Source organism: Spermophilus citellus (assembly GCF_964194105.1).
Source record: "Spermophilus citellus genome assembly, chromosome: 3".
NCBI lineage: Eukaryota > Metazoa > Chordata > Mammalia > Rodentia > Sciuridae > Spermophilus > Spermophilus citellus.
In genome coordinates, this window is record NC_138184.1 from 15,457,070 (window position 1) to 15,471,398 (window position 14,329).

General features: G+C 51.8%; 1 protein-coding gene across 2 annotated transcripts in view; it reads left to right on the forward strand.

Moving 5' to 3' along the window:
• Positions 1 to 1,492: 1,492 nt before the first annotated feature.
• The window catches only part of NWD1 (NACHT and WD repeat domain containing 1), a 61,585-nt gene continuing 48,748 nt past the window's right edge, over positions 1,493 to 14,329 (forward strand). Inside the window, exons 1-4 of one of the 2 annotated variants that reach the window (XM_081285967.1) lie at positions 1,493 to 1,880; positions 8,050 to 8,135; positions 10,215 to 10,331; positions 12,909 to 13,206. In XM_081285967.1, the coding sequence (XP_081142093.1) occupies positions 8,052 to 8,135; positions 10,215 to 10,331; positions 12,909 to 13,206 (499 nt within the window). In that variant the 5' untranslated portion in view covers positions 1,493 to 1,880; positions 8,050 to 8,051. Of the gene's footprint in view, positions 1,881 to 6,022; positions 6,033 to 8,049; positions 8,136 to 10,214; positions 10,332 to 12,908; positions 13,207 to 14,329 lie in introns of those variants that run through there. The other variant, XM_081285968.1, reaches the window with a different exon arrangement.

Here is a 14,329-nt window from a genome sequence, read left to right on the forward strand (position 1 = left end):
TCCCATTATCACATTTCAAAACCTCTGCCAAGAATTCTTCAATTCCGCAAGTTCCTGTTCAGCTAACAACTCAGGTTTAGAGTCATGCTTCCGTTTGACTCTCAACTTACCTCCTTTGCCATGGGAACTTGAGCAAGTTATGTAACTTCTCTGAAGCTTGTTTTCATCACTGATCAACCAGGGGAGCAGATTGAAGTCCCCAAGTTTGCCTGGAGAACTGGAGACAGTGTAGGTATTTGTACCCCAAACTTGAGTCCATCAAAATCTAATAACAATGGACTGGAGGTGGGCTCAGTGACAGAGCTAGCAGACCTGAGGCCTGGAGGTCCACCCCCAGAACCCTCAGAAATGAAAAAATACAGTAAATTGTTATCACTGTGACAGATCAGTGGTTCTCAGTGAGGGGTCAGGGGAAATTTGCTCCCCAGGGGACCCTTGGCAAAGTCAGGATACATCTTTGGTTATCACAACAAGGAGAGGCCAGGGATGCAGCCCTACAGTCCACAAAGCACTAGACGGCTGCCCACGATGAAGGATGTTCTAGCTCAAATGTCATCAGTTCCAAACTGGGGAAACCCTGGTCTAGCAACTTAGATTTCATGAACACTTGCTGAATTATTATTTTTTTTAACCCAGGGGTGTTTAACCACTGAGCCACATCCCCAGCCCATCATCATCATCATCATTATTATTATTATTATTATTATTTTAAGACAGGGTCTCGCTAAGTTGCTTAGGGCCTTGTTAAGTTGCTAAAGCTGGCCTCAAACTTGCTATCCTCCTGCCTCAGCCTCCTGAGTAGTTGGGATTACAGGTGTGCGCCACCGCTCCCAGCTGCTGGAATGTTCTTGACATTGGTTGTGGAGCTGGGTTTGATTCCTAACTGCCGCTTACTGAGGGAAGCTGGTGGTGGTGGTCATGATGGGGATCAGTCATGGCTGACAACTCATGGGTCCCTCCTATGACCCGGGTGCGGTGCAGGCTCAGTCTCTCATAAAAGCATTATAAGGTTGGGGCTGGGGTTGGGGCTCAGCGGTAGGGCACTTGCCTGGCATGTGTGAGGCCCTGGGTCCGATTCTCAGCACCACATATAAATAAAATAAAATAAAATAAAATAAAGGTCTATCAACAACTAAAAAATAAAAAATAAAAAAGCATGACATTCTTACTAGGCCAGGAGGTTGTTGGAAATCACATGTGACCTCATTTCTCTGGACCTGTTTTCTGCATCTATGGGACAGGAACCTAATAACTGCCTCTTGGGCTTGTATTTTGGACGGCTGATGCTGAATGCCAACTGGCTGGCACCTCCCAGACCCTCAACAGATGGCATCTGCTATGATGAGCGGTCACAGCCTGGCACACAACAGTTAACTGCCACTCCTGGCTGAGCGCCCAGCTAAGCCGGTGCCTGAGAGCCAAATAATTCTTTTAATTATCCCAGTTGCTGGGAGAATTGGGCGGGGAAAGACCCAGAAAGTGCCTAAGACAAAAGTTACTAGAATTGCAGGAGGCTTGTCTTCTGGTGGCTCTGGGCTCGGAAAACTATCTTCTGTGACCTGCTTCTCCAGAGGATTCTAAATTGGCCTTTCTAGCACCAGCAAGAACAAGAGGGAGGCTGAAGTCCCCAGGGAAAGCCAGAAGACAGATACTGCAAAGGGTCTGTTCCCTTCCTGGGGAAGCCTGGTCTTGCTCAGTGTTCTGCAGCCACAAATAGCAGCTGAGAAGGATGGACGATTGTGGATGAACCCACTGAGGTAACAGTTATTTACTGAGCACCTACTATGTGCCAGGCAACCCAGCCTTGGCAGACAAGATCCTTGCACCGTGCAACTCACGTTCTTGCAGGAGAGACAGTGTACATCATGTAGAATCATGTGGTGAGTACTGTGCAGAAAATCAAAATAGGGTGACAGCTTTGGGACTCAAGTGACTAAAAGGATCACTGAGCAATGGGACAGTTAAGGAGAACCTCTTAGGAGGTAGCATTTAAGCTGAATTGTAACTGACATGAAAGAATGCAGTATGGCATATCCAAAGGTCCTGAGGCTGAAATAAGCTGGATGTGTTCCGCCAGTTTTTTTTTTAATATTTTTTTTAGTTGTAGATGGACACAATACCTTTATTTTATTTGTTTATTTTTATGTGGTGCAGGGGATCGAACCCAGTGCCTCATGCATGAGAGGCAAGCGCTCTGCTGCTGAGCCCCAGCCCCAGCCCCAGGCCAGGGGTCCTTAACCAGGAGTGATTCTGCCCCTTGCAAGGCATTGGCAATGTCTGGAGATTGCTTTATTTTGAGACAGAGTCTTGCTAAATGGCCTAGATTGGCCTAGAACTTGTGGTCCTCCTGCTCCGGCTCCCAAGTAACTGGCTCACAGGGTGTGCACTTCTGTGCCCAGCTCTGGAGATACTTTAAATTATCTCGACTTTGGTGTGGTGGGGACTGCTTTTCCATCTAGTGGGTAGAACCAAGGATGCACAAGACAGCCCTCATGCGAGGAGGAGTGACCTGGTTCTAAATCTCAGTCACACACACAGAGAGTGAGAAAGCCTGGGCTGGAGAATATGCAGAAATGTGGGGGGAGTGTCACCGTCAAAGGACACTGATCCCCTGGGGACATGAGGAAGCAGTGATCCAGGGAGGGTGGCCACTGCTGGAGTGTGATAGGGCCCAAGGCCATGGAGAAAAGTACACCATTGTGGGGGAGGTCACTTCAAGGTCAGGAGGCTGGCGAGGCTGGGTGAAGGGAGCGTGCAGACAGACACCAGCATCCGGAGCAGGGGCCCAGGTAGGTCAATGGGTGAGGCTAACGCAGAGGGTCTGGGTGGAGGGTGGGCAGGTGGCTGCAGGGCCAGGCTGGCTTTGGGGTCTCTGGAGAAGAAGGGACCAGGCCAGGCCTGATGCTCCTCCTGGGCGAGTGGGGAGGTCCACTCCAAGCCTTAGTTTTCTCATCTGTAAAATGGTGACAGTCACCTCTGTTACTGTACCTTTACAGTTAAGATGAACGCCCAGCCCCGCCCCCCCCCCCCATGGACACCTGCACATTATTCTGTGTGCCCGCCGTCCTGGGCCGAACCAGGACTTAATGGGTTAAATTTCAGCCCCTGACCTGCTCCTGGGAGGCGATGGCTCAGCCCTGGGAATGGCCTGGCTGATAAGAGCACTTACACAGTCACACCAGACTGTGACCAGGTGACTGCTGGTGGGCACTTTGCATCACATAGAGTCAGTTGACCTCAGGAGGGGCTGGGGACTGCAGTCGGCCATGCAGGTGGTAAAACCTGTCCCTTTGTCTGACCTCCAGCAAAACCTGGGCACCAAGGCTTAGGGTGGAATCCCTGTTTGGCAGGATACCATGCGTATTGCCACCCACTGTTCCTGGAAGAATTAGGTGCTGGCCATCAACGCTGGGAGGGGACAGAGGGAAGCTAGCACCGATCTCTCCCGGACCCTGCCCCATGCACTGTACCCTTGGCTGATCCTCTCTCTCTATATATATATTTCCCCCCAGTGGGGCTGAGGATGGGACCCAGAGCCTTGAGCCTGTTAGGCAAGTGCTCTACCACTGAGCCACACACACCCAACAAAATCCATATATTTAAAAAGTTTCAGTTGACACCTAATAATTATAAATTCTTCTGAGTACAGCATATTTCAACACATGCATACCATGTGCAAAGAGCAGATCAGAGTGATTGGCATACCCCCCACCTCACATCGATCATTTCTTTGTGTCAGGAACATTCAAAATCAGTTATTTTGAAATATGCAATTAGTTGTTATCAGCCATAGCTACCCCACTGCATTATAGAATGTTAGAAATTATTTCCCCTATCCAGTGTGCACCTGTAATCCCAGCAGTCAGGGAGGCTGAGGCAGGAGGATCGTGAGTTCAAAGCCAGCCTCCTCAATTTAGTGAGGCCCTAAGCAACTCAGTGAGACCCTGTCTCTAAATAAAACATAAAAAGGGCTGGGGATGGGGCTCAGTGGTTAAGTGCCCCTGGATTCAATCCCTGGTACCAAAAAAAAGAAGAAGAAGGAGAAGGAGAAGGAGGAGGAGGAGGAGGAGGAGGAGGAGGAGGAGGAGGAGGAGGAGGAGAAGGAGAAGGAGAAGGAAGAAGGAGAAGGAGAAGGAAGAAGAAGAAGAAGAAGAGGAGGAGGAGGAGGAGGAGATGAAGTCCGCTCTCCAGCTGTATGCCTGGCCACTACCCTCCTCCCTCTACCTTCTCCAGTGGCTGGTTCTGGTCTGTCCACTTTGATCAACCCTAACCATAACCTACGGTGGCTTTTCTGAAATTATAAATTCTTCCATAAAATCATAGACCCTGAAGGTCTTGGGGCTCCTGAATGACAGCGATCCTGGGTGAACCAGGCAGGAGGGGACAGCCAGAGCAGGCACAGAGGCAGCACAGAGCGGGCCCTGGTCGGGGGAGGAGGTGCCACCCGGAGCCCGCTGCCTGGGGTTGGCAGACCGGGCTGCCTGCGGCCCTGTTCCACGGGGCTGTCATCTGGAGACTGGCCCTTAACTTGTACTCCCTTCACGAAGGCCCCCGGGGTGAGTGCCCTGAGGGGTCCTGGCTTTGCTGCAGACAGTGGCCTCTGCCCGGGAAAGGCAGCCCCTCAGCTCCCCCAGGAGACGCCGGAGCGGTGGTCTGCGACTTTGCAGAGGTGGGTAGACACAGTAAATGGCCAGGGTGGCCTCAATAATGTCCCGTCGGGGGGGAGTTTCTCTGGCACCCTCCAGTTCCCTTGCACACCTGAGCCCAGGCTCAGCTTACACGGAGGCCCCAGGAGACCCAGGTGTTGGAGAGACTGGCTGGTCCCTGGGTCCCAAAACCCAGCACCAGGAAACAGCAGTTGCTGGGTGACCACTGAACTCTCAGGGCGGGGACCCAGGAAGGCTGCGGGGTGTGGAGGAGGCGGCATCCAGGGGCCTCAGTTGGGAGGCCACTGGCCAGAGCCCCGTTAGCGCTCGCAGGCCCAGGGCAGCAGCCACCCTCCTGGGCGCCGAGGGGACGGGGCTGCCGCTGCTGAGGGCTCCATGGAGGGTGACACAGCCGGACCCCCTGATGGCTTTGCCATCTGGCCTCCCAGGAAGGTCACCTGGCCACTGGCGTGAGGTTCCTGGGCCTTAGACCCCTTCCCAGGAAGGGAGCGTCCAGGTGGGTGGGCAGCATGAGCTTGGAGCCCCTCAGCCCAGGCACCCGCCGGCGGCTTCTCCACGGGCAGCCAGGTCCCCTCCCGGAGCCTCCCCCCAGCAGCGTGGCCATCTTCATCAGCTCCACGGTCTCAGGTAAGGTGCAGGCAGGACGGAGGGCCCCGGGCAGGTGGGCAGTCTTGGGGGTGCCAGGGTAATAATGGACATGGTTCACAGGGTCCTCCAAGAGACCCTCATGTGAATGCAGCTCAGCTAGTGACCCACCTGGGAACCAGTGAGCAGGAGCCTCCTGGACGCTCTGTTTCCTCCTCAATGAGCTGAGCTGAGAGCCGGCTTAACAGAGTTGTTGTGAGTGGCATGTGACATTGCAACTAATATCTATAACACATGTGCATATATTGGGCTTAAAAAGTGCCAGATTCTTGCCACAGCTACATGATCCTGCGTGTCAGGACCCTGTCCACCTCCCTAACTGTCTCATACGATCTTCAATTCGTCTGAGTGTCGTAGCCACACTCATGTCTGGCAGGTCCTGGAACCCACGAAGCCCTGAGCCTCGCGTCAAGACCCTCACCCGGAGTTCCCCTTCCCTTGGCCTTCCCATCCGTGGGTTTCGGCAAAAACACCTCTTCTTCAGGGAGTCCCCTCTGCCCCTGTGGAGAGTGAGTGGGTCGACCCTGTTCTCCAGCACAGCCCACCGTGGCTTCTCAAGCAGCACTTTTCATAAATTGCCATCATGAATTTGTGTCCCCTGCCACCAGGCCGTGAGCTTCACAAGAGCCACAACCACGTAGAGCCATGTCCTGTTCATGATTGTTCTCCAAAAGAAAAAGCAAACCCACAAACGCCACCCACAGCCAAACACCCATCCAGGTTGGCTGCCAATTTCTATGCTGTAAATATTCCCCCTACAGCTTCGAGCTGCCAATCGAATTTACCAAACCATGCAGTAGCACACCATGATCTGCCATTTCTATTATCCCAAGTTCGTATTTTTAAACAGCTTCAAGTGCAAAGCTCATGGTAAATGGAGTCAGATAGGGGCTGGGGTTGTGGCTCAGTGGCAGAGCGCTCGCCTGGCTCGTGCGAGACTCTGGGTTCGATCCTCAGCACCACATACAAAAAAATAAACAAGTGAAATAAAGGTGTTGTGTCCAACTACAACTAAAAAAAATAAATTTAAAAAAATGGAGTCAAATAATTTGGAGGTGATGAGTTTTGTGCACTTCACAATCTTGTCTTTTAGTGTGCTGTCTTCCGGTGTAAGTTCAGTTTTTTTTTAAATTTTTAAAACAATCTGATTTTATGTTAATATGACTATGAGCAACCAGCTGACATTTTTTAATTAGTAGCTCTCTCTCTCTCTCTCTCTCTCTCTCTCTCTCTCTCTCTCTCTCTCTCTCTCTCTCTTTCTGCAGTGTTGGGGATTGAACCGAGGTTTTCTCACATGCTAGGCAAGCACTCTGTTACTAAACTACATCCCCAGCTCTTTTATTTTATTTATTTATTTTGGGGTACTAGGGATTGGACTCAGGGCCACTTGACCACTGAGCCACATCTCAGCCCTATTTTGTATTTTATTAGAGACAGGGTCTCACTGAGTTGCTTAGGGCCTCACTAAGTTGCTGAGGCTGGCTTTGAACTCGCGATCCTCCTGCCTCAGCCTCTGAGTCGCTGGGATGCCAGGCCTGAGACCCTACACAGGTTAATTACATATCTCTCCCTGGCTATTGTGCCATTGATGCTTACCAAGGGTCTGGGCGCAATGTAACTGCCTGACAAATATTTTATGGACACATTTAAATAGCCTGAGGCACGGTAAGGCAGGTCGTGACCTTACTACATTGCAGATGGGGATGATGATGAGGTGGGAAGGAGGCATATCCAAGACTGGACACCAGGGTCAGCCACCATGCTAAGGCCCCTAGACAGATTTATTTTATTTAATTTTATTTGCATCAGTAGTTTTGAGAAACTCCTCTCATGGATACCAGAGTGACAACCCCCTGGCCACACAGAAAACAAAGATTTCTTCACTCAGAGCTACTTGGGAGATTCAGTGATCCAACTGCACTTCCTGGGTTAGGGGCTGAGACTTCAGCAATGTTCAAGGCAAGTCCTTGACTTTGGGGAGCCTGCAGCCCTGCAAAGAGAGGCACCACCCCCATTTCATGGAAAGGGAAACTGAGGATAGCCTGACACTTGGCATAAGACTACACGGTGCAGTCACTGGTGGGGACCGTCTTGGCGTCTAAGCTTACACTGGGCCTGGCTGCCAGATTTAGAAAAACAAGACACAACAGCCCACACCACCAGGATGTCCAGTTCGATTTGCGAGTCAGATAGATCACCAATATCTTTTAGCATAAGTATATCCCAAATACTGCATGCAATGTGACATACTTATGCTAACAAGGTATTCCATAGCTTATGTAAAATGCAAATTCAGCCAGGCATCCTGTGTTTTACCTGGCCACCCTCATCTAGGGTGGGTGACCAATCGTCTTGGTTGGCCCAGGACAGAGGGGTTTCTTGGGATATGGGATTTAAATAGTCTGTCCTGGGAAAGTCCCAGGCTACCAGAATGGCCGGCCTCCCTGGGTTTGCTTATTTATTTATAATTATAAATGGACACAATACCTTTATTTTATTCATTTATTTTTATGTGGTGCTGAGGATGGAACCCAGTGCCTCGCTTGTGCCAGGCAAGTGCTCTGCCCTGAGCCCCAGCCCAGCCCCTTCCTTGAGTTTACTTGATGGTTTCTGAATCTTTGATTTGCTCCAAGTGGCTCTGGCCTTGGTGGGGACACATGAGGTGATAAGCAGAGCTTTTTTTTTGGGGGGGGGTTCTGGTTGCTTTGCGCTCACAGCCTCTCGGCGTTCCTTGCAGATATGGATGCAGAGAGGGAGGCCCTGCAGTCTGCCGCCTGCCCACAAGTGCAGACCTTCTGCCAAAAGCACGGCCTGACATTCGAGGTAAGGGCTGCCTTGAGCCATCGGGAACCCTTAGCTGGAAGGGCTCCAGGCCAGCTTAACGCCTTCCTTGTTGGGTCTTGAAATTCACAGTGATTTTAAAACAAGAGATCTCCTGTGCTTTTGCGCTGGGCCCTGCAAACCCCCCTGCGAGGTGGCTGTGCAGAAAAGGCCCTGAGATAGTGATGAAGCAGACAGGGGCATTAGGGCCCTGGGCCTGGGGCTGACCCTGCGGGAGGCACAGCACCACGGCTAGGAGAGATTGCTTTGGAGCCGGGCCCACCACTGCCTCCCTGGAGGTATGACCTTGAGCATGTCATTTAAGTGTCAGCTTTGGTCCTGCCCTGGGGGCCTCCGTGTCCCGGGGCAGCTTCGGGAGGAGGTCAAGACTGTCATGTGGTTTTGGGGGTGAGGATGGGGGTGGGATGTTCTTCTTCCTGGAGCACTGATGTTTTGCTCCCTGGGCACAGTCCCCACGGTCCCCACACAGGGTCTTCTATGACTCTTGGGCCAATCCCAGTCTGGGGATTCGGTTTCTTGAACTTCTCAATGCAGAAACTGAGGAACCGTGTCTGGAGTCTCAGCTGGACTGAGGCTGCCTCCTTGGATGTACGACAGCGATTCATGGCATCAAAGTCCCGTTTGATTAAAAGATGAAGCACCGTTTATAGAGTACTAAGAAAGAAGTCATGCTGGGAATCTCGCTCTGTCATTGATCGTGAGAGAGAGAGTTCAATGTCAGAGGCACTAACAGGAAAACAGGCGGACAGCAAACTGCTCAGACCCCTGTGGTTGTTTGATGCCCACACCGGAGCTAAGTGCTGGACCTTGTGAGTGTCCTCAACAGGCAGTCAGGAGACAGTGGTTCTAGGCAAAAGCCCTTTCTAAGGCTGGTCCTGACTCTTTTCCCTTCTCTGCACCCACGCCTGAGGATCCTGCCCCGTTTCGCTCCGGCCACCTTCAGTCCCATTGCTATTTACCCCTAGCTGCAGTTGGTTATGAGTCTGCATTTCTTTCTCTCTGAGCTAAAGATGTTAGGAAGAAGAGGCCTGTCCTGAGTCCCTCTTCTCCCCTCATTCCAGTCTCCCCCAGACTCAGCTTTGCCTCTTGAACCGAACCATCCTGCCCGCCTCCCTCTGGCCATCAGAAATGGACCGCAAGCGTGCGGTTGCCAAGGAGACCTGGCTGCACCCAATTTCGGTCCAACTAAATACCCTCCTTTACAGAGAAGGATCTGGAAGCAAGCATGGACGTATCCTCGTTTAAAAAGGAGCAGTTTGAAAACACCCGGTTGCCTTTCTCAAAATGGTTTTCAAATGTGGTTTTCAAGTAAATCTTTGACTTTGGGATTTAGGTTGACAGGAAGTTTGCCTGACAGTACAGAGAGTCCCCCTGCACCGCCTCTCCCACTGTTAAGACCTCACCCACCCGGAACAACTGCCTTGCCATAATTATAACATTTTTTACAACTACAAAAGCCACATGGGTACATTGCTGTTAAGCAACCTCCAGATTTTATTCCACTTGGCCAGTTCTTTCTGGTGGAGGATCCCACTCAGGGTCCCACCTAGCAGGCTGCCCTGGTCTGTGACAGTCTTCAGTCTTTCCTTGTTGTTCCCGGCCGTGGCTGTCTAACAGAGGACCGGCTGGGCATCCTGGCTCACTCCCTGCCCCCTAACCTGGGTCTACCCGATGTTTTTCTCATGATCCCACAGAGATTATGGATTTTGTTTTAAATTCTTTTAATCAAGAAATCCCCCTAGTGTCAAAAATTATAAAAAGGAGCTGGGCTCGGTGGCCCACACCTGTCATCCCAGTGGCTCAGGAGGCTGAGGCAGGAGGATCACGAGTTTAAAGCCAGCCTCAATAAAAGCAGGGTGTTGAGCAACTCAGGGAGACCCTGCCTCTAAATAAATAGAACTGGGGATGGGGCTTGGTGGTAAAGTGCCCCTGAGTTCAATCCCTGGTTCCCCCTCCCCCCAAAAAATTATTGAAAGGAACTTTATGCTTTTGTCAAAGGGAGTGGAAAAAAATCACCCATCACGTCACCTCCCTGACAACCCCCACCCTTATAATCCCCAGGTTGTTGATCTGAGGTGGGGAATTCAGAACACGGAGGCCACTGACCACATGACCACCGAAATCTGCTTGGAAGAGCTGGACCGGTGTCGCAAGACGTCCATCGGGCCAGCTTTTGTTGTGAGTCCCTTGGGAGGGAGGGGGAGACCTTACTGCCTTTTCCATCTCCAGGATGTGGGCCCTGATCCCCAGCCAAAGCAAACAGAGGAGGGAAGCGTGTGACATTTCTCCGGTCCTACCTGTTCCCAAAGCCTGCCCAGGGCAGACATGGCCAATGGATCCCGCCATTCTTTCTGCAGCCCTAGCTGGGATCCAGGCATTACTAGTCAAATGAGGCAGCAGAGGAGCTGGAGGATAGAATGTTAAAGCTGGAAAGCATCTTAGAATTTGATGGAACCTTCCTCCTCCTCCCCCCCACCTTCATGTCTGTGTGACTCTGGGAAGCCAGAGGGAAAGTGGGAACCCACAGGGTTTGGGGAATTCTTTTCTCCGTGTACCCACGGATGGCAGGTGACTTTCCATGGCTGGCCTTCTCTTGTGGCTTCCCAGGTGTGCCCCCTTGTTCATCAAAACAATCCCCAGCTCACAGTGAACAGTGTGAACCTTTGTCCTGGGATTGTATTTCAGCACCTTGGCTTCATGCCACATCAAGTTCCAGATCCCTCTGAGAAGTGTGACATTTACTCTCAAGCCCTAGAGCCCAGGCTACCAAACTACAGCCTGTGGGACAAACCTGGCCACGTGTATTTGTAAATACATTTTATGGTCCCTCAGCCACTCCCATCTATTACATAAAGTCTGGGGCTAAATGATAGCGAGCTGGGGCTTCGTGACCTGGACCCTCTGGACTGCAAAACACCGACAGTGTGGCACTTTCCGAAAAAGTCTGTCAACCCTTATTCTAGTTAGCAAAGAAGGGAAAAAATAAAGTATCTTTGCCCCACTCGCCTTCATCAAATCACGAAGAAGCGTTTAGCAGCTCCAGATAAGAGGGAAGAAACTCTCCCAGAGATAAATAAAAAAAAATGTAGGAGAGAGAGCTGTTTGGTGGGGTGGGGGTGGGGGACGAATGGACAGAGTCTCTCTGGCTGTAGTATTGCAGGGTCCAACACAGGGGTCAAGAATCACGTGAGCAATGCAAGTTAGACTAATTAAAGTCAAATAGAATTAAGATTTCAGTTCCTCCTTTGCACTGATCGCCTTGCAACAAGAGGCTGTCATGTTGGACAGCACAGATTAATATTCTCCCAGCTTTGTAGAAAGTTCCATTGGATAGTGCTGCCTCATAGATAGACCTCCCTCAAGAACAAAACCAACCAACCAACCAAACTCAGACCCAGGGCCGGCTGAGAGAAGCCTTCTGCATTATACTTTACTGTAGGTAGGCTGCTCCTGTGTGGGCCTATTTTTTCTGGGTTCTTCTCTTCATATATCAGCACTGATTTATTTGAATGACTCTTGCTTTAAAAAGTGTTCTAACATCTGGAAGGTTCCACAGCCCTGCTTAGAAATTCCCTTCACAATCATTTTTCTGGTTTTTAAAATTTAATTTTCCAAAGGAACTCTGTGATCATGCTGTTGAGTTTCCAAGGAGGGGAAAATGTTTGAAAACAGAAAACAGAGAGCAAGGGAGAGAGAGAGAGGGGGGAAAGAACTCTAGGAGGAATTAGGTTTTGCAATCCAAATTGCAGGCAGCAAAAAGCACATCGTGGCCTCCAGATGGCTGGGAGATGGGAGGATGATCTCCAGGCCTCCCCAGGTCTAACCAGCTAGCCTGGAACCTTCCAGAAGGGCTCCAGGGCTGGTGACCTCTGCTTGCTCTTGCTTCCCTCTTGAACCCGGCCCTGCCCCTCCACTGTCCGAGATGCCCACCACTGTTGTCCTCCAAGGCTCTGATCTGGGGGACTTTCCATGGAAATCAGCTGTGCTGGGAGCCGTGGAGGCGTCTCTGGTAAACAAGCCATTAGGCAGCACATCAGCAGGGGACGGCTCCCCACGGCGCTTCCTTTTAGAGGTGTCTCTTGGGACACCAGCAGCTCCAGCGTCTCCAGAGCCCCAAGTCACTCCTGCTGGGAGCTCTTCCTATTTCCCTGCTCCCATCCTGCCAGCCAGGGCTCCTTACCCTGATCTCTGTGGTCCACTGGCGATGACTTTTCCAACCTTTCTGGTTCCTCCAAGACCATTACTGTCGAAGGGACCGAGGCCCTTCAACGTCCCATCATCACCGATTCCCTTGATCCAGCTTTCCCAGGTGCACACCCCTGGAATATTCTGGAACAACCCAATAGGGTGGGTAATTGCTTCCATCTTACCATGAGGAAATTCAAGACTTTGGCACCAACCTGAGTGGTTTTTTTTTTTTTGGTACTGGGGATTGAACTCAGGGGCACACAACCACTGAGCCCCACCCCCAGCCTTTTTCTGTGTTTTATTGAGAGTCAGGGTCTCCCTGAGTTGCTTAGCGCCTCACTTGTGCTGAGGCAGGCTTTGAACTCACCATCCTTCTTCCTCAGCCTCCTGAGCTGCTAGGATGACAGGCGGGTGCCACCACGCCCAGCCTGCACTTAGTAATTCTCAACCTTGGTATTGCCACCAGGTTCACACTCAGGGGGTTCATGAACTCTTCTCTGGGCACAGAGCTGAGTGCCACTTGGAGATCTGAAGCTGTACTCCCCTCTCTGCCCATTTCTCTGCCAGGCCCTTATAGGTGACCAGTATGGCCCCTGTCCAGTCCCCTCCGTGATTGAGGAGAAGGAGTGGGAGGCACTGAGGGCCCAGCTGACAGCCAGGCCACGTGACCTGGAGCTGGTGGCACGACGCTTCCGGAGAGACGAGAACTCAGTTCCTCCTACCTACGTCCTGCAGGCGACAGGTGGCAGGGAGGCTCCTGGGCCTGAGGAGGCCACTCTGACCTCTGTCCTTCGCTCTGGAGCTCAGGAGGCCTGGAGGCGGGGCCTCATCAGCCAGGAGCAGTGGCACCGCCACCACCGGTCAGGTGAGGCTACAGGGAGCCCCTCCGTGGTGCATGTGAAATGGACCGTGTGTCCAGAATGTGCATCTCCCAGGGCCCCAAATGCAGCCTTGCTGTCAATGCCAATCCCCCTAGCTCCCAGACGCTCGCTCTGGAAAAGGGATTTTACTGCTGCAAGATAGTGCAGACAAGTCCTGTGTGATCTTGACCTTGGGACCCTCCTCATTTCCCTGGATCCTTCAGCCTTTCTCCCAGAAAGGCCTCTGGTATGGGGTGGGGGAAGAATTCTAGGGTCACCACCATCCCAATTTGCCTGGAATAGAGGGCTTCGCAGGATGCAAGGTTTGTAGTGCTGCAGCCTGTAGTTTTAGCAGCTCAGGAGGCTGCAGCAGGAGTATCCCAAGTTCAAAGCCAGCCTCAGCAATTTAGCAAGGCCCTGAGCAACTCAGTGAGACCCTGTCTCTAAATAAAATACAAACTAGGGAAAATAGGGCTGGGGATGGGGCTCAGTGATTAAGCGCCCCTGGGTTCAATCCCTGGTACCAAAAATGAGAAAAAGATTTGTAGTGCTAAAACCTCGCTTAGTCTCAGGCAGATTAGAAGAGTTGAACCCTGTGGTGGTCCAAGAGCAGCCCCTGCTGAGAGGCGCTGAGCTGGCCCTGTGTGTGTGTGTGTGTGTGTGTGTGTGTGTGTGTGTGTGTGAGTCTCCAGGCTTCTGGCACCTGCGTCTGAGGTGGAACCAGGCACACACAGCAGGGAGGAGTCGTGGTCAGGAACACTGAGTTTATCCCCAGCCCTCCAGCCTGTGGTGGCTCCACCTCCCCAGAGAGGGCTCCTGTCCCTGGGAATCCCTCCACTGCACAGGACTTCTGTGCCCTCCCCGCCCTCCTGGCCACCGACCCCCGCCCTTCACTCTCCCTGCAGCCGTCTTCCTCGCTCACTGCTAGAAAGAGTTTTCTACAAACACAACGTGACAAGTCGTTTCCATCACCACCTGCCGTCCAACAGAGATAGGCTCTTCTCTATGAGTTAGTAGGAGGTCAGTATATGGACTTTGAGGAGGTTAATTTATATCACAGTAGCCCTCGCTTATCCACAGGGGGTACATCCACAACTCTCCAGACACCCAAAACTGCAGATAGCACCA